The 26,001-nt window shown below is 28.4% G+C and overlaps 3 protein-coding genes across 3 annotated transcripts; all 3 read left to right on the top strand.

Moving 5' to 3' along the window:
• Nucleotides 1–7,204: 7,204 nt before the first annotated feature.
• LOC132925521 (uncharacterized) lies at nucleotides 7,205–9,171 on the top strand. The gene is made up of 3 exons (XM_060989913.1): nucleotides 7,205–7,305; nucleotides 7,427–7,565; nucleotides 8,981–9,171. Exons 2-3 carry the CDS (start codon nucleotides 7,439–7,441, stop codon nucleotides 9,169–9,171), a joined length of 318 nt encoding a protein of 105 aa, XP_060845896.1. The 5' UTR covers nucleotides 7,205–7,305; nucleotides 7,427–7,438.
• A 6,931-nt stretch (nucleotides 9,172–16,102) lies between these two features.
• Nucleotides 16,103–19,339, top strand: LOC132925522 (zinc finger MYM-type protein 1-like). The gene is made up of 2 exons (XM_060989914.1): nucleotides 16,103–18,535; nucleotides 19,244–19,339. Exons 1-2 carry the CDS (start codon nucleotides 16,103–16,105, stop codon nucleotides 19,337–19,339), a joined length of 2,529 nt encoding a protein of 842 aa, XP_060845897.1.
• Nucleotides 19,340–22,428: 3,089 nt separating this feature from the next.
• Nucleotides 22,429–25,679, top strand: LOC132927603 (piggyBac transposable element-derived protein 4-like). Its single transcript, XM_060992163.1, has 2 exons — nucleotides 22,429–22,831; nucleotides 23,197–25,679. The coding sequence occupies exon 2, from the start codon at nucleotides 23,211–23,213 to the stop codon at nucleotides 25,236–25,238; it is 2,028 nt and encodes a 675-aa protein (XP_060848146.1). The 5' UTR covers nucleotides 22,429–22,831; nucleotides 23,197–23,210; the 3' UTR covers nucleotides 25,239–25,679.
• The last annotated feature ends 322 nt before the right edge of the window (nucleotides 25,680–26,001 follow it).

A 26,001-nucleotide genomic window follows, 5' to 3' on the forward strand; every position in this document is an offset into this window, starting at 1 on the left:
TAATGATATATTATTTGAATATTTTAATCAAGTGCAGTTAGACATTTTTTTTTTTTTATATAAGTTTCAATTACCAATGAAAAATGATAAGTGGGTAGGACACTTGTTGGATACATGAATTCTCAAAATGCCTGTATCCTGTCTGCCACTGTTTATGTCTACAGTACATAAGTGTAAATCAATTAAAATTTTAGGAGGGGCTAACATTTTATACGTTAATGTAAGCAAAGGGCTTGGTTCCCAGTACCCACACACAAACAAAATAAATTAAAATTTTTTTTTTGATGGTGGGAGGGGGTGGGCTAATGGACAATTTTGTGGTTAAGCCCCTCCCTATTTCCGCAAATGCAATAGTAAAAAGTAAAAGGGCCTCTAAAATATTTTTGAACCGGGGCCTCAAATTTGTAGTTGCGGCACTGCCGATGCCTGCTATAAATAATCGATTATCCCTCCAGCAATTGTACGATATCCGGCTTCGGAGAAAAATAATCTTTGTTCGGCGGGTCGGCTACAACAGCCCAAACAAATATATTTCCAATTCGTTTCATCTCTAAAACCACTCGTCTTTTGTCAATTATTTATACGAAATACACTATATTATTAATTTATAATACATCGATAACACAATATCTAAAATACTATACAAAACTACAAAAGTGAGTTCATGTCCTTTGTACAAATAGTACTCCTTACCACCCACCAAGAAGACGACCCTGCACATTCTACATAGAAACTTCAGGAACAATAAAACGAAATAAATGTAAAAACCCTGCAGTGCTCGTGTGTTGTGTACAGAAGGAACAGCTGTCCGCCTGTCCGACGCCGTACTGCGTATTAATCGTATTATACATTTTAGTTTAATGTTATTCGCAGGATTTGCTCGGTGACCCTGTCCACTTCCTGTTGAGTGCTATACATACATACACCATATTATATCCATATAAGTACATAATATTTACTGGTCGGTTGGTGTGTAACGCGAACGATATATTTTGGTGACCGGGCGTACAGCATATTATTGTTACCGGCCCGAACATAATATATATGTTAGTGATAATGTATGTAATACGATATTTTATTAAATAACTACTTATTCTATAAAATTCATAAATATACTCGTTAATATATACAAATTACTCTGTTTTACTAGTTAGTATATAGTATACCGATTGGGTTTTCGCTAATATATGAAATTTATATAATTAGGTAGATGACCGGGACTGGATTAGATAACGTACACGATTTGTTGCTGTTGTCGTTTTATTAATAAAAATATATTATTAAATGTTTTTAATATATATATTAAAATTATATAGATCATGTATGAGCAATGAGCATTAATATTTAATTATTTGAATGAATTAGGTACAATATTTAATTTAGGTACATTCAAAAAGTATAAAATATATTAGTTATATTATTATGAAATATGTAAGTAATAATACACATAAATCAGTAATTTGTTGACGTATTCATCAAAAAGACAATTAATAAGAATATCCTCCCTAGTTTCATTACACACAATTATACGAATCGCATATGTTTTGATTGATGATGACTGATAACTAGACACTCAATTACAATTTTCGGCATGTTTTTATTATTTTTGAATTCAAAAAAGAACCAGGCATGCGATGGGAAAAACTTTTATAGTTATGCACCGAATGATAACTGTTAAGTTATAGAAAAACTGATAATTCACAAATACGGTAAATAGACTTTATCAGATTTTAGTGACCAATTTCTAGACACCTGATTCCCTACTGAATTTCCGGTGAAACGATGTTCATAAAACCACCTTATTATTACCTGAAAGGCGCCTTCTATACGCCGGAATCGAGTATCACCGACCCCTAGTATATTTATTGTATAAAACCGTTAATATTTTATGGCTGCACGTCGCGATATGTTTGCATTGGTTTGTGGAGCTTAGGTGATGATAAAGATAATATAGATTTTAGTTTTATAACGTAAAAGCGGCTTATATTCGTTTTTTGTTCATTTAAAACATCTGTAACATCTTTAAATTTTAACAACAGTTTTCGATAAAAAAAAAACTTATATAATAGGTACCTAATAGATAACAATATCATAAATGTATTATATTGTAGCAATCATCGTAACCAGATAAACATTATTTACACTTAATTCCAACTGCTGCTAAACGGAAATGTATGATCAATTCGTTGCAGTCATTTGAATGCACATCTCGCTGCCTGTCATATTGACGCATTCTGTATGTCATGTATATTATTATAACGTACTTTTATTATGTATATTGTATTATATACGTACTTTATGTACCTAACATAATAAGTCGCTTGTGATTTCAATCATTGATACATTTAGATCGTACTATCCCTCCTATAAGTATGCATATTAAATTTACTTTATACTTTGCATATACTCTGCATATACTTTTAACTCCCATATTTATTGTAGATTTAACTCCGAAATTTCTATGTGTTTAGTATACAATAGATGGTAGAATAAAATAATACGTGCAGGCGTTTCATATGGTGGTGCACATTTTACCTACATATGTTCAAAAGTGTTCAGATCTCGTATAGAATTATCTCATCAGTCATCACCGTGGCCTCTGGCCCAGTTAATATAAAAACACTTTTTAGAATCAACAAGGAAAATAAGTCTGTTGCTAAAGATTATCGTGCTCATAAACACATTTAAACATGTACTATATACAATATACATATATTGATAAATATTAATATTATACCCAATCGCACTATGCTATGTACTTCAAAAATTAAAACTTATACAGTTATACATATATATTATATAGAAACCATTTCTGACCTTCAGAGTATAAACAATATAATACGTTTTTATGTTACTATTCCGTGATTACCAGTTTATATGATTTTAAATTAAACGAAAAATTAATAGCGTGTTTAATACAAGTCCAGTACATATCTGCTTTGATTCTGTGTAATGAAACAGTCTGTATTTTTTCTTCACGTGAAAAAAATGTTAAGCTAACGGCCGGATGTAGGTATTGTACACGCATTTATAGTTTTATACATATGAACAGATGGTATGCATTATTATTTCGTATGTTCGAAAATCGACCAACACGGCAACACAATAGGGTGTTATTTCAACACCAATATACTATAAGAAACATATTTTGGCGAAGTCTGCAGTGGCGTCGCAGAGACGACGTCTTTGTTAACATTCTGTATTGACGCCAATGGACATATTATTACAATTTATATAACAATAATAAGTAGGCGGGTGTCTTCTAATGTATTTTTTCGGTCAAAAATAATCAATAATGGACTTAATATAATACAATACGTACGAATGTGGTATCTTTTAAATCGCATGCCCTAATATGGTGAAAAAGAAAATGTACATTCGATTATATTATAAAGAGCGGAAATTCCTTCGTTTATTATACATAAAGTGTGGTTCGATGGGTACCACTATACCTACCCATATTGTAACAATTGTGGAATTATAATTCACTGCTCAGTCAGGGGTGATATATTTCGGGTAGGCATTCTTTTCTCACCAAAGGCGACCGCCAATCTCAACTGCGCATTTAAACTTTTGTGTATTATGTTTTGATGTAAAGAATACAGGTGCCCGCTGTTATAGGAATCCCGCGCACAATGATTGTGGTGTGGGGTGGTGTTTGTCACAGTCGGTCCCGTGTGTGTTTGTTCAAAATAAAAATAAATTTTTACGCTTATAATATACATACATATATACAACACTAATAATATCATATACGACGCAGTTTTTCGATTGAATTTCGAATTCCTATATTTTATAATTTTATATTTTATCTTATACCCGCGAGTACTTGTGTATCTGACATCTAAAGCATATAATTATTAAAATTAGTGACAAGATGATGCGATTCAAGCTAGGTATTAACAGGTTGACTGCCACGCTAAAACTACGAGACTTGCTATTATTGCCGTGTAGGATCTAATGACCCTACAGTATATTTTACTGTCAGGCTTTGTTGGGTCTTCAGACCCTACAATTACAATATATTTCTAGGCCGCGTAGGGTTCTGAGATCCGTTGCAATACATAGTTCTATATGGAAAAATACTTTGACGTGGCCTCCACGGAAGTTCTATGAAATGGTTTTGAGATATAATGTCTCGTTATGAAATAAAATTTATTTTTATTTTAACGACCGTGTTTTCCAAATATAACCATATTCTTATCGATGTTTAGTATTTAATTTAAATTGAAAAAATACAATGTTTTCCGTGGACTGTCATTAATCATTCTCGACTATCGCAATATCACTATTGTACGAACCGTCATACAATAATATAATAATATAATAAAAAAAATTTGTAAAATTTTTATAATTATAAAAGTAAAATAAAATAATGTATATGGTCCTAAATATAAATAAAAAAGTTATTATATTGTTCTATTATTATTTTTTTTATTATTATTAGGTATTCAATAGTCACTAAGTAACAAAATATGGGTACATAATATTTTTTCGTCACGTAGGGCTTTATCACCCTACGTATTCCACATAGGCCATGTAGGGTATATATGCCCCACACACATTTTACGGTCTAATACTACTCAACAAAGAAATATAATGAAATATTGTCCTATGACATTTTTTTGTAAAATTAATATTTTTTATTTAAATCATAAATCAAAATACAAGAATTCATGTAAATTATAATAGCAATCTCGTCAAAGTCTTTGTTGGGTCAATTCACCCTACATGGCAGTCAACCTGAACGTTATCGATAGTTTTTATTTCTTCATGTACGAAATATGTACCTATTATAATTACTTAACATTAAGATTTAGGAAAAAAACACTAAAAATATTTAGTATCAAAAAAGATGAAAACAGAAATATCATTAAAAAATATTTATAACAATTATTTAGCAAGCCATAATTAATAAAAAACTACGGGTGACGTCATAATTTCGTTGCCTCCATATACTAAGTATACAATACACTTTATTACGTGAATATTACAATTCTCAGTTATAACTCAACTAAATAATTTATTGGTTTAGACCTATTTAACAATTTAAGGTTTGCAATATTACAATATCTTATTCATTGTTTTTGCGCTGTGCGCAATAAGCGCAAATCAAAATATTATTATAATTATTTTCATTAAACTAATATTATTATTAAATTATTATTTATCACATTATTCAAATGATGCGCTCATCGGGGATTGCATGTCTAGGGTTTCGTGCGTATGGTCAGTAACAGAACACGGCACCGGCCGCCTGGTAATAATAACTAATAAGTCGAAGAATGAGAGCAATACGTGAGATTCGAACATTTTCTTGGCTTTATAGAAAAATAACCACCGTAACTCACTGCAGGCGACGAGTGACGACCCATCTCAATATAAATTTCCTGCAGTTATAGTTTCATTTCTAAAACAACCGGTCAGTCACGAATTCTTAAGGGGCCGTACGACACTGTAGAAAACATTGAAAGCAACAATAACACCTAAAATGCAATACGTATAAGAGCTATGGTACAAATACCACGCACATAGGCGTGCGCACAGGGGGTGCCGGGGGTGCCCAGGCACCCCCGGATCCTTCACCAAAAACGACAAGGGCCCTTATTATTAATTAAGTGTACATTTTAAATCTGCACATGTGAAAGGGTATTTTCCAAATTAAGCATTGTAAAAAATAAACTCAGATGTAGTACTATGTGCCAAGATAGACTAGAATCATTACTACTAATATTCACAGAACAAGAACTAGCATGTAAATTAGATTTTAATGAAATTATTGACGAATTCAAAAATGATATACCTTTTAAACGTCGATTATCATTATAAGATTAAAGATTGTATATCTCTATATATTTATGTACTGTTATGTTATATGTTTTAGAACGAATAATAATAAAAAAAATATTTTTATTGCATTTAATATCTTTAAATCATTTGTCTGTATCCATAATTATTTTCAAAATTATTGTGGGCCCTAATGTTTAGTGTGCACCCTCGGAACTAAAAGTCTGCGCACGCCTATGACCACGCACAAAGAAAACGGTTACACGTCGTAGAATGAATATTGTTAAGTAGGACCTGCCTACCATTTTAAAAAGTTTCCATAAGAACGCATGTCGTCCAATGTTCACCGTAGAAAAAATCATTGTTGCCATCGTCTGAATACTGTAAAAGGTAAATTACAAAAATGGCATTTGTAGGTACATTGTTATTGTTGTACTTGGCGGGTCTACATAACATCGGGCACCAAGATTCTGTCGGTATACTGCACCATACAATATATTATATAATATATGAGGTGTTTCTATACTTACCCACTGGAATAAAAGGACTGTTTTTGTATTTCTGCGGTAGTGATATTGTGTCATATGGTACTTAATTCCATACTAAAAATTATACTAAATTTGCACATTTTGTTTAGCACTCAATTAAAAACTAAAAACGTTTGTAAATACACGTATACACTTTATTAGTTCACAGTATATTACACATGCATTTATGTACTGTACACTAAAACAGGGACTGATTACGAACAAGCAAAACATATTAATACTTATGATATTTTATTAATACAATTAGTTTAATTTCTGGTATAAAACTTTTTATGGGTAAATAAATGTTTTGGATATTTTGAATGTGATATTAATATATTATTATAAACCAGTGGCGGTCAAACTTTTTTGGCCGCAATCTGTGTAACCGTGTATGTATATACGTATATAATAATAATTTAACATAATCCTATTATATAATATAATATATAATATTATAAACTAGAAAATTCGTGTGAACGCTGTACAGTCAGACGTCGAGAAGGGGTAAACGCGTTCCATTTTACGAAATATTATTGAAATATATGATTTCGAATACATCGTAAATTTTTATATTTGATATAGGTAGGTACTCTACATTCGACGTTTGTCGTCCAGGCATCCGGTTCGGGCATCCAACACCGCCGCCACCGCCGAAACTCCGCTGTACAGATGTATGTGTGTTAGTGAGAGTGATTGACCTTGTGCGCATGTCTGTATTTGTTCGCAGTACTTGTCGATGAGGGTGGTTGAGTGGGCTGACCGGTCGATGGGTGAGCAGGAAGGTCGGAGGGCAGTTCAGCAAATAGAATTTCCGTTCGCCCGATGCTCCGGTAAGCTCCTGTCCTAATAGGCCTTCGACGCGTAATCGGTGGTGGAAACCACCACCACCAGTTCGACGCCGAAGAAGCCGCCGCCGCAGCCAGGGCATAAAAGGGGGTGCGTAGGAGCGCTTTACAGTCACCTTTATTTTCAAGAATATTTTTTACACGTAAGTACTCCACGATTTCCGAACATTATTTTTTTGTCCCATGACATATTTTATACTCTCTTGCCTGTCGTTTATATTTTATTCAGGAATTTTTCCAATAACATTTTTCGTATCATTTCAGCTCTGCATCAACATGAAATTATTCATTCTAAGCTTGTTTGTAATTATGGCAGTCACTGTACATGTACAGGCGATGCCGACCAATGATGCACCCGACGCGATTCCAGAAAAAGCACAGCATCAGCTCCCGCATAAAGAAGGTAAAAAATTATAATCTTTATCGTTATAAAATATTTATAGATATTATTTTTTGTGCATGTATATTTTTATTTATTGTTAAGACTTATTACTTTATTTTACCATTACCAATGTTATTATTTTATTTTGTTTTATTATTTCTAAACATTATATATTATTGATTTGCTTTTAATTTTTTATATTTTTTTCTACTATGATAGTTGTAAATACTTTATAAGTACTTCTTACAATCTAATATTTCACAATTTTACTCCACTAAAAATAAAAAATAATAATAATGGTAAATTGGTAATAAAATGATATAATATGCTGAGGATATTATCTATTATATAAACTTAATGATATTTAATTTTAAGCTTATATTATACCTAGTAGCAAAAAAATATTTTTTAAATGTTTAAAAATAAAGTTAAAAATGGTTTATGCATTATTTTATAAATGTTAATAAAATGTTCAAATGGCCTTTTTTCCAATCAAAATAAAATGTTAAAACATTATTTTAAATACATTTGATTCATATTATTTGAAAATAATATTTTTAAAAACATTATTTAAATGATTACAAATGATTAAAAAATCTCATAAATCATTTAAAAATATTTTTAATACTTAACAATTGTGAGAAAAAGCATTTTTTAATATTTTAAAATGAAAAACAGGTATTTAAAATTACTCATTGTATTTCCATTTTTATATCTATAAATAATTAGAAAATAATAGTCATAATATGAACAAATTCTTTGTTCCTTTATTTATAAATTGTAATATTTAAATAACCAATAATAAGTCTGCTTCTGTGATGTGAATAATATTATCAAAAAAAAAAAAATAATAAAAATAACAAAAATTAAAATTTAATAAGTTAGTTTGTGCCCGTTTGATCGTCATGTTTTTGGTTGTTAGAATTTCACTGAGATGGTAACATTTTGTGTTGATAATTAGTAATGTGTCCAGTGTTATCTTGTTTTTTTTTAATACGATTTGAACCCTTTAAAAAAGTTTATATATGTACATTAATTATTACAATAAATTTAAATGATATATCTTTTAAAATTATTCATATAGTTGCATTTTGTTTAGATTTAAAATTGGAACATCAATTAAAATACTATTTTGTAGATGTGAAAATTTTTTTTTTCAATTGCAATCATTGTGATTTTTATCATTTAAACTCAGCCATAAAAAACGATTTTAGGTGAAAACTTATTACATAATATGTTGCATGCGGGTATGAGAGAAAAAACAAATATTGCACTAACATACTCTTAAATATGAAATATGTAAATGATTATTTATTTTTTATTAACATTGGCGCGCAAGTAACTATCGCTTTTATACCTACTTATGTAATATTGTCATATTTTTATATTTCACTTAATAAAAATGAATAATGATAATTAATGAATATATTTACAAGTGATGGGTGAAAAATTAAGGAAGAAGAGGTGCAGTTGGTTCTCAGATCCAACAACAACAACAGCAGGGTACAGCGACCCAAATTTTGGTCACCCCCCAAAAGCCTGGGATCCCGTCGAACCGTTTGAAAAAGAAAATAAATACTTTGGGACGACACGCAGCCCAATTAGGAAAAGGAGATCCACAGCATAAGCAATTTGATTTTAATGCTTAATTGATTAAGTTTATTAAAAAAATAAAATATTTAATACAAAAATCAATGTATTTGTGATAAATTATTTTTTAATGTCTTGCTTTATAGTTCTCCAAATCGTCCAAATTATAACTAAAAAAAAAATGTTTATGTTTATACGTTATTTTTAGGGCCCAGATTAATATACTATAAAAATCTATAAAATATGCAAATTCCTTTCATAAATATGCAAAATAGTTATTTTATTTTTATTTATAGTTATTTAGTTTTGTGTTATAATCAAGATTATGGTGTTAATGACAATAAGTTCATATTCAAACTACAGTCCATCAATAAATTAAAAATAAAATTTTGTGTCTGTTTAAGTTTTTAAATAATTATAAATCATTTGAATTTTAAACTAATCTCACAACTTAATAATCTTAAAGTCTATAAATATTAATCCCTTGAGATATCGCATAGAATATACTAGTTATTCGAGTAAATATAAAGTTAGGTAATACTTTTGAATTTTTTAGAACAAACTGTAAATTTACGCCTCTGCTAATACGTATTATTATATATCTGATGGTAGTACCTAATATAATATACATAAATAATAATAATATCATTTTTAAGTTATCGTAATATAATATTGTGATTGATATACTGATATACAAAAAAAAAAGCAAGGAAAAAATATAACACAATTAGAACCTAAAATATTACGGAATCTCACAAACAGTGATAGTTTATTCTAAGTTTATTCTAAGTTCGTTAGTTTGTGGTTAGACCAGACTATATTTATCTATCTTAGACAACACAGTCTATTGGTACATTATACAATGGTATTCTTTATCGTTATATTTTTAGTATCGATGAAATACATAAGGTGAATATCTTACATAATATCGTATCTGCCATCTATTATTTCTTCACTATTTGTATAATTTACATTAATAATGTTGTCGTAGTTTACCATCCGACGCCGGTTTAAGATGCACAGCATTGCCACTCGCCATTACATAAAAAAAAAAAACATTTTCGATTGGTGTCGAATTATTTTACAAGTAAATATACAAATACAATATTAACAGTTTTTCATTATTCCAAAAAGTTGTTATTTCAAATATATAGTTTTTGAAAGCCCTTGGCCAAGGTACGATGTTTTAAAAAGTCGTAATACCATGTTTTCGACAAATCAAAATCATAAAACTTATGTAGCTCGTTACGAGGGCCAACTTAAAGCCTTACGTCTTTCGTCCTATTTCTCACGGTTTTTCCGGAAAACAACTCGTAAATAAAATATTTTTTTATAATTTAATTTTAAAATAGATAAATTTAAGATAGAAATTGAACTGTAATGGTAATTTTAAAATGTTTATACTTTATAGTTGGTGCATTTGCATTTTTGGTTGGTCTCGATTTATGCGTATATGAAAATTCCATGATAATAAATCTAGCTGTTATCTCGGGGTCCAACTGCCCGATGCGCTGACCGCACTACCTAACACCACGTCGACCGTATAATTTTGTGGTATAAATGTATAATGGCCAGTACTCAATAGTCAGTAATAGTAGTAGTGATACTGTTCATTTTTTATAAATTGTAAACGTGCGCGTTAATTTTAATAATTATGTTGCCTGAATATAATACGGTTTCATATGTTACAATTCAAAATTTAGACTTAAAGCAATCTAACGCTCGGGGCTTTCAAATCGCGAGTGGTGACACAAACAATAAATAATTATCAATAATTACCTATGTTTAATGGAGACGTGCATGATCTACCACAACTTGCCATGTGGAGATTTGTGTACCACTCAAATATTAACAGTCGAAAGTTACAATTGGAGTTCAAAAAACCCAATAAATTATTGTTAATAGAATCACAATCACTTGATGTAAATTTTTTAGACGATATAATTCAATTTATGGCTTATAAGAGAAAAATCATGGTCAATGAATTACGGGTAATTACAGTATTATAAGCTTGTATTGAACAAGACACATTTGACTTCACTTCAGCTGGAAAACTGTGATTTACCAACGATTCATGTAGAAATTGGTCGTTTACCTATTGAAGTGCTAAGCATACGCGGTACCTACTAATCAAGATACCTTCTGAAATTGGATATTGAATTTTTAATACATTAAAATACTTAAATTTAGATTCTACTGGCCTCAAAAGATTACCATTTGAAATAATGTTCCTTAAAAATCTATATTTGTCATCTGCAAGATATAATGAACTGGTAATATAGTGAATTTATTACTATTTATATCTACTAACTGTCTTTTTTACAATACACTTTTATAAAGCGTGAATTGTTTTACATTATCTTTTGAATGTATTGTGTTTTTAATGTAAATTGTATAACAGTACCATTTACCTTCATATCCAATCAGCGTTATTACTTTAGTATACTTGTTGATTCTAGTTTTTTGGATAGTACATAACAAGATTATTTAAAAAATATATTAATTTTGAGATTTTAGGTGAAATCCTATTATTAATTTAGAACTTGGAATTATAATATGTATTTAAAAATTAATATAATAAATGACTTAAAGAAAAAGTGAATATCTAAATAGTTATGCAGTTATAAAAATTGTATTTATATTTTATGTAAGCACTTGATAAAAAAAATGTTTATTACTTATACCAAGAATCAGTTTCAAATGTGATATAATTTACAATAATAAATACTCAAATACCTATTTAAAATCATAACAACCTTTTATTAGTTTTCAATAATTAACTGCATTATTCTATTATCTCAACTAATGATAACATTATTATAGTAATAATGACAATATATACTGGTTCATATTTTTTATTTTATTTTTCTAACTTGTAAAAATCAAATTTTTTGTCATCAGAACAAATCTAGTGTGTAACCTTTAATTTTTGAGTAAATTGTGAAATATCAAACAAACTTAAAAACATATTCTGCATTTGTACTTTGAGTTTTTATGATATTTCAATTTTCATGCAGGTTATAACTATGTAAAATATTACAATTTAAAAATTCTGAATTTAAATATCTAGGTAGATGTTTTAATCCTATGAATAATTAAAATTTTTTTTTTTTAGACATATATACCTCATTGTCTTCTAGAACTTGAGAAACTATACTTCAATCTAGAACACGATGCATTATTATATGTTCCTCAAAATCTTTTTTATGCAAAAAATCTTGGATGGCATTTATTAGATAGCCCAATAGTCATAACAAAATGCCAAAAAAAAACATATCTATGTCGTTATTTGGATGTGTCTAATAAAGAAAAAAATGAAGATTATTCAAAAACTACCGTTCAACCATTAAAAAATGTATCATTCTAGCCAAGGAGGCAAAGGGGCAATCGCCCACGATTTCCAGTCCACCCCTGTATAAGACCATTTGAAGGATAAGTATAATAATTTATTAGTTAAGTAGTCATATAAATTTTTACATATTCAATTATCACTATCAATGATTGTTGTTTTAATGAAATCATGATAATTATTATACTACAACTAAACAAATAAAACTGTGAATAAGTTTATTATTTTAAATAATAATTAATAAATCTCACGTTTATATAAATGTTTTTGATTTGTAATAATTGTAACTATGAAATAAAAATGTGATCCTATATTTATATTATATTAAGTAGATTTTCTGATTATATATATACATGTTGTGATATTAAAATAGCCGATTTTGATTGTATAAAAATGTGAATTTCCTTACAATATGTTTTTTTTTTAATTTTTGTACAAAATTTCACAAATATTTTTCTTACTATAATTTAAAATTATAAAAATATTAAAAAAGTAATACATAATATTAATTATTATAATATAGTTGATTATTTGCTTTAATTTTGATCAAGGATAGAACGATATGTGCGGATATCCAAACAATAACTGTAAATGTACTATGTATTTTTAATTTAAATTTCATGTTATACAAAATATGATAATGTCTAGTTCAATATCTTATAGTGTATGTGTAATTGAGGATAATTTTAATTTGATAAAGTACATTAAGTTCAAAACTAATTAATTTTTTTTATAAAATTGGTGAATACCTATAGTTTGATTTCTACCATTTTCTTGTACAGACTAAAATATGTATAATGCATACATGTAAATTGTATTAACTTTTGAATTGATTACTGAGTATATTAGTGTTTAATAATATATTTGATTCATAATTATTAAAAATATTTTTGTCATAAATGAGGATATATTAAAAACTTACTTATTGGTGTGTTTTGGTATGGTACTGTAGTGGAATAAAATAAAGATAGTTTCATGTGTACCGTCTATATAGTCTACCGTCCAATTTTCGTAAATTTATCATCAAAATAGATGAATAAGTTATGTTGCAAAAATTTGTAATATTAAATAAAAAATTAAATATTGTTTAATATTAATTAGTAATTACATTTTATAATTGTATTTACATATTTTAGATACAAAATATATTGTAGGTATCTACCAGTGTTTTTTTTTTTTTTTATTGATCAAAAACAGAGTATGTACATAACTGTTTTTAAAGATATCAATTACAATTATCTGTCTCCTTTAAGTTATGCTTGTATTGCAGAAAGAGAGTTAAAGATTTTTAAAAATATAGATAGTAAATTAAAAAAAAACTAATAAACAAATACAATTAAGTAACATTATTTACTACTACTACATGATAAATAAAATTACAATTTACAAATAATTCAACATAACATAATTTAATAAACAACTTAATAAATTAAAATTACAATATGAAAAAATATATATACATACCATAATCATACAATAATTTCTTATTATTTTGATTTTTGTTTTATGCAAAAATCCAATTAATTAAACACACTTTATTATCTAATGCCTTGTGTTTTCTTTTATTTTTGTATATTTTTCTACTGTGTACCACGTTTTTTCTATTTTTTTTCGACTCAATTTTTCGCAATTTTTTTGTAAACGAATCTTTTTTGCCAAACCTTAAAATCTTTATAATTTTGATTGGTAGAACCTAGTTAGATACTACTAGAATTATTTATTATTTATACAAGTATGATTAATTTAAGTTTTTTATTATTATATTTGTTTAAAAATTTAAAATTATTTTAACATAGGTAATTGCAGTACTTGGAAGGTGGATGGGGACAAATCCCCCTCACATCCATGTACCAAACATTTTTCTAGCTCCCTTAAATGTACACTTAATGTACGCCTATGATTTCTTCTGGATAATAATGTTTATAAATAATATATTTTTTAATATTTTGATGTATATTTTATAATTTCAATAAATTTCCTGTTTCTGGAGTATACAAAGGTTGGGTTAACTTGCAAATTTTTGTGGTATTAAATAGAAAATTAAATATTGTTGAATATTAATTAATTATAAGATAAAATTTACAATTTTATTTTACATATTTTAAATATAAAAAAATATATTATATTATAGTTTTTTTTTTATTATTGATCAAAAATAAATAAGTGTTTAAAGATATAATTTTTGATATATCCTTTAAGCTATGCCTGTATTGGAAACAGAGTTTGACATTTTTTAAAAATAAAGATTATAAATTATTTTAATTGTTTATTAATATGCGTTATATTAACTGATAATTAACGATAATCGATAGGTAATAAGAAATGGTTTGTTTAATGTTTGGTTTGGCTGAATTGTAGATAATGGAGCCATAATCTATTCTTGATAGAATCAGTGCTTTGTAAATTAATATTAGGCTGTATATTTTTCTAAGTCCGAAAAATAAATTATTTTTCTAATTAATTCTCAACTATAATTTATTTAATTCTATAATATTTTTATAATTATTTTATTGTTATTTAATCATGGATATATTTTTATAATAAAAAAAAAATTAATTAATTTGACTGATAGAAAAATTGTCTATGTTACTTATTATTTATTAATTATTTTTATTCAATTGTTTGCAATAATTTTTACTTTAACAAAAAATATTTTATTTATTAATTATTATTTATTAAATATTTTATTTAATTTATTTATTTTAACTAATTTTTATTATAATATTTATTTAATTACTTTTTTATTATTCAGAAAAATTATTATTGATTATTAAATATTTAATTTTATTTATTTAAACACAAAAATTCAACTTAAAATAAATTTATTTATTTTAATTAATTTTTATTACCTATAATATTAATTTAATTATTTTTGATTATTAAAAAAAATTTATTATTATATTTTACGGGGAGAATATATATAAACACCTTCACAATAAAAATTTTACGATGGAATAATAATTCCAAAGGAGACGGATCAGAGCTAGCATTTAATAATTATTTTACATTAAAAAAAAAATTATAACTTAGGTACACTGCGACGGCTTGAGCGGTTGTTGATGCCTCCATTACTATTAGTTGCTGAATTTTAACAATGACGTTGAACGATGATGGCTCGCTACACGTACGGTTTTTCTCGGAGTCACTGAAGTTGACAGTGATCAGTTTGTCCTCTTCAACAGGGCCGTATTTACGCCTAGGCCCGTGAGGCCCGGGCCTAGGGCGGCAAATTTTTTGGGGCGGCAAATTTTGTAAGAAATAAAAAAAGAATCATATGAATGCATGAAATATTTATATGATTTTTTTTTAGATATCTGTATGTAAAATATACGGGCGCATGAAACTGAAAATGTCACTAACCCGAAATCAATTTTCTCGTAATGTGAGCTATAAAGATAAGATACCTACCTAGGTATATAATAATATAAGTTGTTCCTAAAAGTAATTACGATAAAAATATAATATATATAGAAATTGGCTAAAGATATTGTGTATCCACATCGCACACGACCACAATTCATTTCAGTTTATTGTTCGTCATTGTCGGGAGTGCATATTACAACATAATATATTTAATAAATAATAATTAATAATTTACAGTATTTAGCATTTTTTCACTATGAGTGACGGTCGTAAACGTTTTAGTGGTTCAGAGTATAAAAAGCGAGCCAAAGATAAAGAATATAAAGAGAGTAAAGTTCTAAATAAAATACCTAAACTAAGTACTTTCTTTAAACCTGCTACACCGTCTTCTTTGAATGCACCTGATAATGGTCAACAACATCAACATGATTTAGAAGAGATTGAAACGAGTAAGTGCGAATCGGATTTGGTCATTAATAATTTAACAACTTCTACTTTAAATATGGATCCGGCTACATTTTATATTGATTATAATGATCCGGCTAAATGGATTATTAATGATGTAACTCGCGATTATGTGGCAAAACACGGAATAAATCAAAATTTAAATGATGATTTTACATGTTCTAAACGTGAGTATCCTGACAAAAATAGATTTTTAAATAAATCATTATTTGTTAGAACACGTATAAATGGTGAAGTACAGTCACGACCATGGTTAGTGTTTTCGAAATCTACTGGTACAGTGTTTTGTGCACCATGTCGACTCTTTGGAAGTGCACATTTATCAACATTAGTAACTATTGGTTTTAATGATTGGAAAAATGCTGTACGAAAATTAAACGATCACGAAAATTCTATTCCTCATAAAACTTCAACAGTTGCATTAATCGAAAGGGGGAAAACTGCAGGTAAAATAAACCAAGAAATTGTTTTGCAATTAGAACAAGAAACCAATTATTGGCGAAATATTTTAAAAAGAATAGTTGCTACTGTACGTTCTTTAGTAATTCGAGGGTTACCATTGAGAGGCAGTGAAGAAAAATTTGGGTCGTATCATAGCGGTAATTTCATTATGACATTAGAGCTTTTAGCAGAATTTGATCCCTTTCTATCAGAGCATATTCGCCATTACGGTAAAATCGGTAGTGGTAATACATCGTATCTATCTTCACAGACATACGGAGAGTTTATACAAATTATGGCAGAAAAAATTACAAAACAAATAGTTGAAGAAGTCAAAGTTTCAAAGTATTTTTCGATAAGCGTTGATTCGACGCCCGACGTATCCCATGTTGATCAGTTGTCTTTTATCATAAGATACATTTCAAAAGATGGTACTCCTATAGAACGATTTTTAAAGTTTATTGCCAATACTGGGCATAAATCTGAACAACTTGCTGATGCAGTTTTTGATACACTTAATCAATATAATTTGGATATTAAAAATTGCCGCGGGCAGTCATACGATAATGCCAGTAACATGGCTGGTAAATACACTGGCCTTCAAGCCAGAATTAAAGAAGTTATTCCGTTGGCCATTTATGTCCCTTGCTCAGCACATTCCCTAAATCTTGTGGGGATATCTGCCGTGGATTGCTGTGAAAAATCGACAACATATTTTAGATATCTACAAGAATTATATAACTTTTTCACAGCATCTACCCATCGTTGGGAAATTTTACTATTTTATTTAAAAAAGTCTAAGTGTGTAAAAAGTTTGTCTCAAACCCGATGGTCAGCAAGATACGAAGCGGGTAAATCTTTATGTACTTCTTGGAGTGAAATTAAAAACGCTTTACAGGCTATTATTGACGATGCCAATGAAAAACCTGTAACAAAATTTGACGCTTCAGTTCTTTTGAAACCTTTTAATACTATAGAAATGTGCTTTATGACTGTTTTTTGGAATGAAGTATTAGAAAGGTTTCATATAGTTAATAAAAAACTTCAATCAGTTAATATTGAGTTAGGAATGATTGTTGAATTATATGGATCCTTAGAGCAGTACATATCTAGAATTAGAAATAATTTTGAAGAATATGAAGGAAAAGCTATACAAATATGCGGTGAAATGCAGTACAAAAAAGACAAGCGGAGAACTGTTAAGAGAAAACGTCAATTCGACGAAACAATGAATGAAGTGATCACAGAAACAGGCAAGGAAGATTTCAGAATAAATGTATTCTTCGTTATATTGGATAAATTGAATGCTGAACTCGTAAGGCGAGGCAGTTCATATAAAAATTTATGTGTCAAGTTTGATTTTCTTACAAATATTTGTAGTTTTGACGAGGAAATAATTTCTGAAAAAACTAGGGCACTAATAGAACAATATCCTAATGATATTGAAGAATCATTTACAAATGAATGTCTTCATTTGCGTGATCATCTTTTTTTTAAATCTGATAAAAAAAGAAACGCCCAAGAACTTTGTAAGATGTTGTATACAAATGATTTAATAGATATTTATCCGAACGTCACAACAGCGTTACGTATGTATTTGTGCACGTTTGCAACAAATTGTACAGCAGAGCGGTCGTTTTCAGCATTGAAAAGAGTAAAATCGCATCTTCGTTCAACTTTGGAGTCAGATAGATTAAACGCGACATCAATACTACACATAGAATCTGAGATGCTTCGAAGTATAAATTATGATGATATAATCGACGATTTCGCGTCTAAAAAAGTTCGTCGTAAAATGTTATAGATAACATAGGTTATGATTAGGTATAAGTTTAACTATTAAGTATTACTAGGTATAAGATTAAAGATTATTAAGATTATTTTAAGATTAAGATTCAAAATGTATACTGATAATGCCTAATTAGGATTTATAATTATTATTTGTTTTGTTTATAATGACTATTGACCTAATTTCTTTAAAATGAAATAAATTTATTTGTAATAATTACAATTTTTTTTTCTTGGGGTAGAGGCGGCATATTTAAAAGGGCCTAGGGCGGCACTTGTTCTAAATCCGGCCCTGCTCTTCAACAATGATTCGTTGGTGAATTGCCTCGTTGAATTCTTCTTTGAATTTTTTTTCAAATATTTCGAAAAAATAATATTCAGCGAAAGGATTCTGCTTGAAAGAATTCCGTTACCGACTGCGCCAAATTTGTAGTGGGCCAGCAACTGGTCGTCGAAATTGCAGGTCGTGTCGAAATATTTCTAAGTGTCGTTTATTTAATTAATTGAAAATATTCTAAGTCCAAATGATAGATTTCTGATATAGACTGACGTGAAGGTGCTTGCGCTAACTCTGGTAAATCACGTCTGCAGGAGTCCTCTCCGGGGCCCCCTTATATAGTCAGTGTCCCTTTATCTCCTACCCATGTATCCTCTAGCCTATTCCTAAATGCGTCATTCGTTCTCACGCTATTCCACATTTCAGGCTGTACGTGTGATGATGGATTCTAATATGACGTCCGTGGACGATCCGCCCACGCACAGGTGGTCAACCGCAATCGCTGTATCCGAGTTCTTATAGACTCGCGTTGTGCCTCATATATAATTTATATTATTTTCTTGCGGTTGGGTTAGGTTGCATATTCTTTTTAGTGCATCTCCCAGCGCAGAGGGTTGAAGTTAATAAGGGCTATTACGATGTCTAGACGTATTTTATTTTAATTGGTATTATGTTTATTCCTACGGCGTAGTATCTTTGTTGCGGGTTTGTGTTACCCCAATTATTACTGGTTGTCATTTTATTACTTATGCCTACGTCGTAGTACCCCCTTTTATGTATTATGTATTATGTATTACGTATGGGACATCAGAGCACGTAGCATCATAGAAATAATCAAATAAGTCTTATAAATTATAATCATATACCTAATGAATTATAATCAATGTCAGCGCAAACTTGGCATTTGACAGAGCTTAATATTGTATATTCAATGATTCGCATAAGAAAAAAAAGTGGCAAACATTTTAACCACGATTTTAGAATTTAAATATTACCTATATTAATGGTAACCAATGGTGGTTGTAAAGTCAATTAAGTTTTTATAATAAACTGGCACTTAAATTGTAAATAAATTTAACATTATTTGAGTAGTCATAGATATTATACTAATATTATTTAAATATTGGGTTTATATGGTGAAATGTTTTTTTTTCATAAGATCAAGAGGTAGAATTCTGTGTTATTTTTAAATTTATTAAACAGAACGGCCCTGCAGTGGCGTGTTTACATGGTAGGCTAACTAGGCTCGGGCCTGCCCAATTTTTATTTGACTGTTTGGTTTTTGTTATCACAAATAAAAATATTATTATTAATATTTATTATTTATTATTGAACATTATTATCATAGCCATATCCCATGTGATAGGATCAATCTTCCCTAATAGTTATACACACACTCAAAGATATATTTAGTGAGGGGTGAAGGGGGGCAATCGCCCTGGGCACCAAATTGTAAGCCTTTTAAAGGGGCGCCGGGCTAGAAGTTAAATTTTTAAGATCAAGTTTTTTTCAAGGGGAAAAGGGACGCCAATATATTTTTGCATCTAGAGGATACCAAAATTGTAAATACACTTCTGTACACACTACAGAACAAGACGAGCCTACTCAATTATTTTGTGCTGGACACGCCACTGTAGAACGCACTGAGGTAAATGTGAGGCAAAGGCTGACATTAATGAATGTTATTTTTTAATACTATCACTATGTATAAAATTAATCTATTAAAATAGAGAGATCAGGTCATTGTGAACTACTAATGTAATAACTAATAATATACAGATGTATTTAACTAAAATAAATTATTAATTTAAGCCCCATTTTACATTTTCTTTTTATTATCTCATTAAAAAAAAATTAAAGTTATGTTAATATTAATATTTTAAAACAAACAACTAGTTTATTTATTTTTTTAATTGTTTAAATTTAAGATTAAAACTAATAATGTTAAAATTTAAATATACATTTATAAAATAGCAATATCAAACCTACAATGTACATATTGGGTTATAACTTTATTTTTTACAACTTGATTACAGTCCAAGTGATTTTTGCTGCAAAAACAAATCATTATAGGGTACTGGCGTATTATAGGTAAGTGTATTACATTGAATTAGTAGGTAAGTACTTAAAATTTTAAGTTTTCCTAAAATTTTGTTAAAATTGCCTATGTCAAACTTTTTAAAAAGCTTTGTTGTATTTTAACTGTAAAGTTGATAAATAGTAGCCACTTAAACTAGTTAAATTATAAAGCTTTAAAAGTTTTCATCTAGTTATTATTAGTTAATGTCTTGTTGGACGTTCCTATTACCTTTGAACACCTACATATATTGTGATTTCTGCAGATATCTACATATAACATATGACAACTAATTGATTATGACAGATTATTAGAACGTTATTATATATTATAGATTTAAAACTTAACAGTATCTGTTGTAGACTGAGCTATAATATATATAAATGTGTCTCATTTAAAAATGTTGAACATTAGTACAACTATAGTAATTTATACAGTCCAAATGTATTTAAATTTCTATTTAAACAATAACAGTAAAACTATTTGCTTAGTAATAATTCAGATAATTTAAAATAATTTTTTACCGAGTTTGAATGTAAATAGATAAACTTATTTTAGTATATTTTGTTACGAAAAGTTATTTATGATTAAACGAATAAAAATGCGGAAGCGATAATTACATAATATAGGTTTAGGATAATATTATATCAAAACAAAATATTTATAGTTATTAAAAATATTTGCTAATTCCACTGAAATTAAAAATTGCACAAGGTTTTTCAATCTATAGTTCGTCAACATTCACGATAATAACTACTAAGTATATCAACGTATATGTGTTGATGTGTGTTCGATTGCCGCGAACATTTTGTAGCGAATTAAGTGTGCGTGCGCGACGTTAAAATGTTGAAAAACATTTCTGAATACTCACGATACTATAACAGCATTTGACACTTCATATTGACGATGAAATTGTTCAGTTAATTTGGATATGAATAGAATTATTAGAATATTGTCGAATCACTTGTAGTGTGCCAATCCGCAATTGGTGTGCAGTGGTGGTGTAGCTGTGGTTAATAAATAAGAGTAGTGCAAATATTTTAAATTTTAGTAAAATATTCAAAGTGCAAGTAAATGTAAATTATCTACTCAAAGTGTAATTAATTAGGAAAAATAGACTTAAGGCGTAAGGACTGATCGCAATGTCAACTGACGTGAAGGTGCTCATGCTGGCACTGGTGTATCACGTCTGACGTCTGTCGGAGCTCTCTTCAGGGACCGCTTCTATAATCGGTTTCCCCCTGTCTACTCTTCAGGATTCCGCGTATGTGCGATAAGTGATGAGTAATGACCTAAATAGATTGTGGTAGGATGCCGCCAGGATGTAGCCTTATCAATATGTCCATATGTGGTATTCTTTTCCATGTTAATAGGTACTGCGTAGTTTTAATACGATCAGAAAAAACGTAATTTATGTACCTAATTATATATGATAGTATAGATATTACAACTTATTTAAAGATTAATACAGTGAGTTCCGCTTAATGTGATCACATATTGCCATTTTGGTTCAGATAATTTTGATTCTATTAACCCTTTAACGCGCAGACTTAATTTTAAATTCAACGATTGAGACAAACTGTGGCATCCATAGAAGCCACTTTAATTCTACTTGTATGCGCGCGATTTTTTATACTAAAGTAGATTTTACATATCTGTGGCATAAATAGTAGCCACTTTGTTATCAGTGAATAAAACGTGGTTAAAAGATTTTAAATATGATTGTTATTATCAATATCGATTATACGATCATGGAAACATGTGTTGACATGATACTAGTTTATAAAGTGAAGTGATAGCATTATAAAAACATATTTTTATCATAAGTGGCATGTATACAAGCCACTATTCGATAAAATGACCAATACATTTGATTAATTCAAATTTTTCGTGTTTTTTTTTTAAATTGTTCAAAAATAATCTGTGACATCAAACAAGTAAGTACATAATTTAAATCCTTGTATAATTTGACGTATTTTTACTACTTCTTTTAAGCAATTGTATTGTTTTTGCACGAGTTCTACACAAAATATATGTGTTATTTTTTGTTTATTTTCAGAAATAACTTTTTTCAAGAGTTAATTTTTATATTTTTAAATTAAATATTTGTAATAAATAATACATATATATAATCGGTATGTTCTGCAGTTTTTAAAAATATAACATTTGTCATTGCTTTTATAAGCGCAAAGATGATATTTGTGAACAATTCAATTAAAATTATACATTAAATATACTATTTTATCTATATCATAGTAATTGTGAACTATACTTATTGTTATAAACTTAATTTTTATTACAGTTTCTGAACAAAACATGTCGAAATTATCAAATGACGACATTGTGGAATTTTTAAATGGAATTTCTGACAGACAGGCCATTGACTCTGAATTTGAGGGAGACAGCGATGGTGAAGATGCACCATGTTTCGACAGATATTCAACAGGTAGAACATACAAAAGAAAAATAAGGAATACAAATTTACATGGTGAGTCTTCATGTTCTACCCCATCTCCTCTACATTCAGTTACTTCATCAAAGCTTAGACCTAAACGTCCAAAGTCTTCAGCAAATAGTGAAATGTCTTTACAAGATTCAGATTTGGAATATGATGATAGTGATGCTGACCCTACATATGAACCTATTTTAAACAAAGATGAGCTTAGCAATAGTTTAACAGAAAATAATGATGAAGTACTAAATGATATATTAAATATTTCAGAACCAAATAATACAGAAAATATTGACTTGCTTGTAGATTTTATTGAAAATTCTGATAGTGAAGATAGTGTTATTTTTGAAAATAATAATTTTCAATTTTCAAAAGAGCCACCATTTACTGAATTAACTTATAACACATTTACTTTTAATGAACCATATGGACCAAATGTATTTGTTGACACAAAATCACCTTTACAAAATTTTGAAATTTTTTTTTCTGATTTTTATCAACACATTGTTGATCAATCAAACATATATTCAAACCAATGCGGTAAAAATTTAAATTTAAATATTGCTGAATTAAAAGCTTTTTTAGGCATACTTATTATTATGGGTTTTAATAAATTGCCAAGTATTCGCCTATATTGGAGTGCTGATGAAAATTTTTATAACCCTCGTTTAGCAAAAGTCATGACTCAAAAACGGTTTTTAAACATATTACGTTATTTACATTTGAACAATAATGGTGTTATGCCTCAAAAGGGTAGTGCTTCTTATGACAAACTTTACAAAATTCGTCCTATGATAAACTACTTAAATGATGCTTTTAGTAAAAGTTTTTCCCCAGATAAACATTTAAGTTGTGATGAAAGTATGGTCGCTTTTAAAGGGCGATCAGGAATTAAACAGTACATGCCCATGAAACCTGTTAAAAGAGGGTTTAAGATATGGGCATTATGTTGTTCTATTACTGGTTATTTACTTAGTTTTATGGTATATGAAGGGAAAAAAGAATCTAAAGAACAAGGATCCTTGGGTGAGAAAACTGTGCTTGAAATGACAAGTAATTATCAAGAAAAGGGTTATTGTGTATTTTTTGATAGGTTTTTCTCTAGTATTGATCTTGTTTTAAAATTATTAAGTAGAAAAATATTTGCTTGTGGTACTATGATGCAGAACAGGAAATATTTTCCTAAAAGTATACTAAAATCAGATAAAACTTTAAAAATGGGTGAATATGATTTTGCTACATCAGGAGAGATATCTGTTTTCAAATGGATGGATAGAGGAAAGAAACCCGTAGTGACTGTCTCTACTATGCATAAAGGTGAGACTACATCTATAGTTAAAAGAAAAAATAATTTAGGTGTAAGAGAAGATGTTCAATGCCCTCTAAGTATAGCTGAATACAATAAATACATGGGGGGAGTCGACCATTTTGACCAACTTAAAGAGTGTTATAATATCGCTTGGAAATCTAGAAGATGGTGGGTTAAACTTTTTTATCATTTTTGTGATGCAACAATTGTAAATGCTTATATTATGTATACTACAAGTGTTAAATTAAATTCAAATAAAATAAGACCTTTGAATCAGTTATTGTTTCGTTCTACGTTGGCTAATGAGTTAATCGGTGAATTTTGTAGTCGGAAAACTGTTGCACCTAACAAAAATATTCCTTCTACAAAAAGAAAACCAAAAGCAACAGGAGATGGTCGTATTATATTACCGGGAAATAATAGCCGATTACAAAATGTAGGTAATCATTTGCCTATTGTTGGTAAATATAACCGTTGTAGACTTTGTAGCACAAAAAAAGATGTTAAACGATCTAAAATAACCTGCAAAGAATGTAAAGTTGCTCTTTGTTTAGAGTGTTTTTTGCCTTTCCATTCTCCATAAAAAAAAAAAAAACACTAAAATAGTATTTATAATGTAATTAAAAATGTATTGTGATATACCTTGAGTTTTATAAAAAGTGATATTGTGTCAATATTAGATAACTATTAATGTATTAGGTAACATGTTATTTTATCTAATTATATATTATGTTTAAAAATTAATATGTACATTGATATAACTTATAATAAATTGTTAACTAAGAGACTTGAAAAAATAATTGGGCTGTGATACCTATATTATTTTATAATTCTAAATAGTAAATACTATTTAATTTGTTATGTATACTAAAGGAAGCATTTTTTATTACCTATATTTTAATTTATTATTATACAATGTTATACTGTTGTTATACTTATGACTATGAAGTTTATGGTCTTTTCCAAAGTTGTTTTTGTTAATTTGTTATTATTTTTTATTATTATTCAATATTAGATAACTATTAGTGTGTTAGGTAACATGTTATTTTATTAATTATATATTATGTTTAAAAATTAATATGTACATTGATATAACTTATAATAAATTGTTAACTAAGAGACTTGAAAAAATAATTGGGCTGTGATACCTATATTATTTTATAATTCTAAATAGTAAATACTATTTAATTTGTTATGTATACTAAAGGAAGCATTTTTTATTACCTATATTTTAATTTATTATTATACAATGTTATACTGTTGTTATACTTATGACTATGAAGTTTATAGTCTTTTCCAAAGTTGTTTTTGTTAATTTGTTATTATTTTTATAATTATTCACATCT

The sequence above is a fragment of the Rhopalosiphum padi genome, chromosome 3 (assembly GCF_020882245.1).
Source record: "Rhopalosiphum padi isolate XX-2018 chromosome 3, ASM2088224v1, whole genome shotgun sequence".
NCBI classification, from domain to species: Eukaryota; Metazoa; Arthropoda; class Insecta; order Hemiptera; family Aphididae; genus Rhopalosiphum; species Rhopalosiphum padi.

Bases quoted from the DNA above. Each gene is read 5' to 3' on its own strand.
- LOC132927603 (XM_060992163.1), top strand. From the start codon at position 23,211: ATGTCGAAATTATCAAATGACGACATTGTGGAATTTTTAAATGGAATT.
- LOC132925521 (XM_060989913.1), top strand. From the start codon at position 7,439: ATGAAATTATTCATTCTAAGCTTGTTTGTAATTATGGCAGTCACTGTA. The intron at 7,566-8,980 runs GTAAAAAATTAT...TATATTTACAAG, and splicing joins TCAGCTCCCGCATAAAGAAG to TGATGGGTGAAAAATTAAGG.
- LOC132925522 (XM_060989914.1), top strand. From the start codon at position 16,103: ATGAGTGACGGTCGTAAACGTTTTAGTGGTTCAGAGTATAAAAAGCGA. The intron at 18,536-19,243 runs GTTCGTCGTAAA...TCCACATTTCAG, and splicing joins ACGATTTCGCGTCTAAAAAA to GCTGTACGTGTGATGATGGA.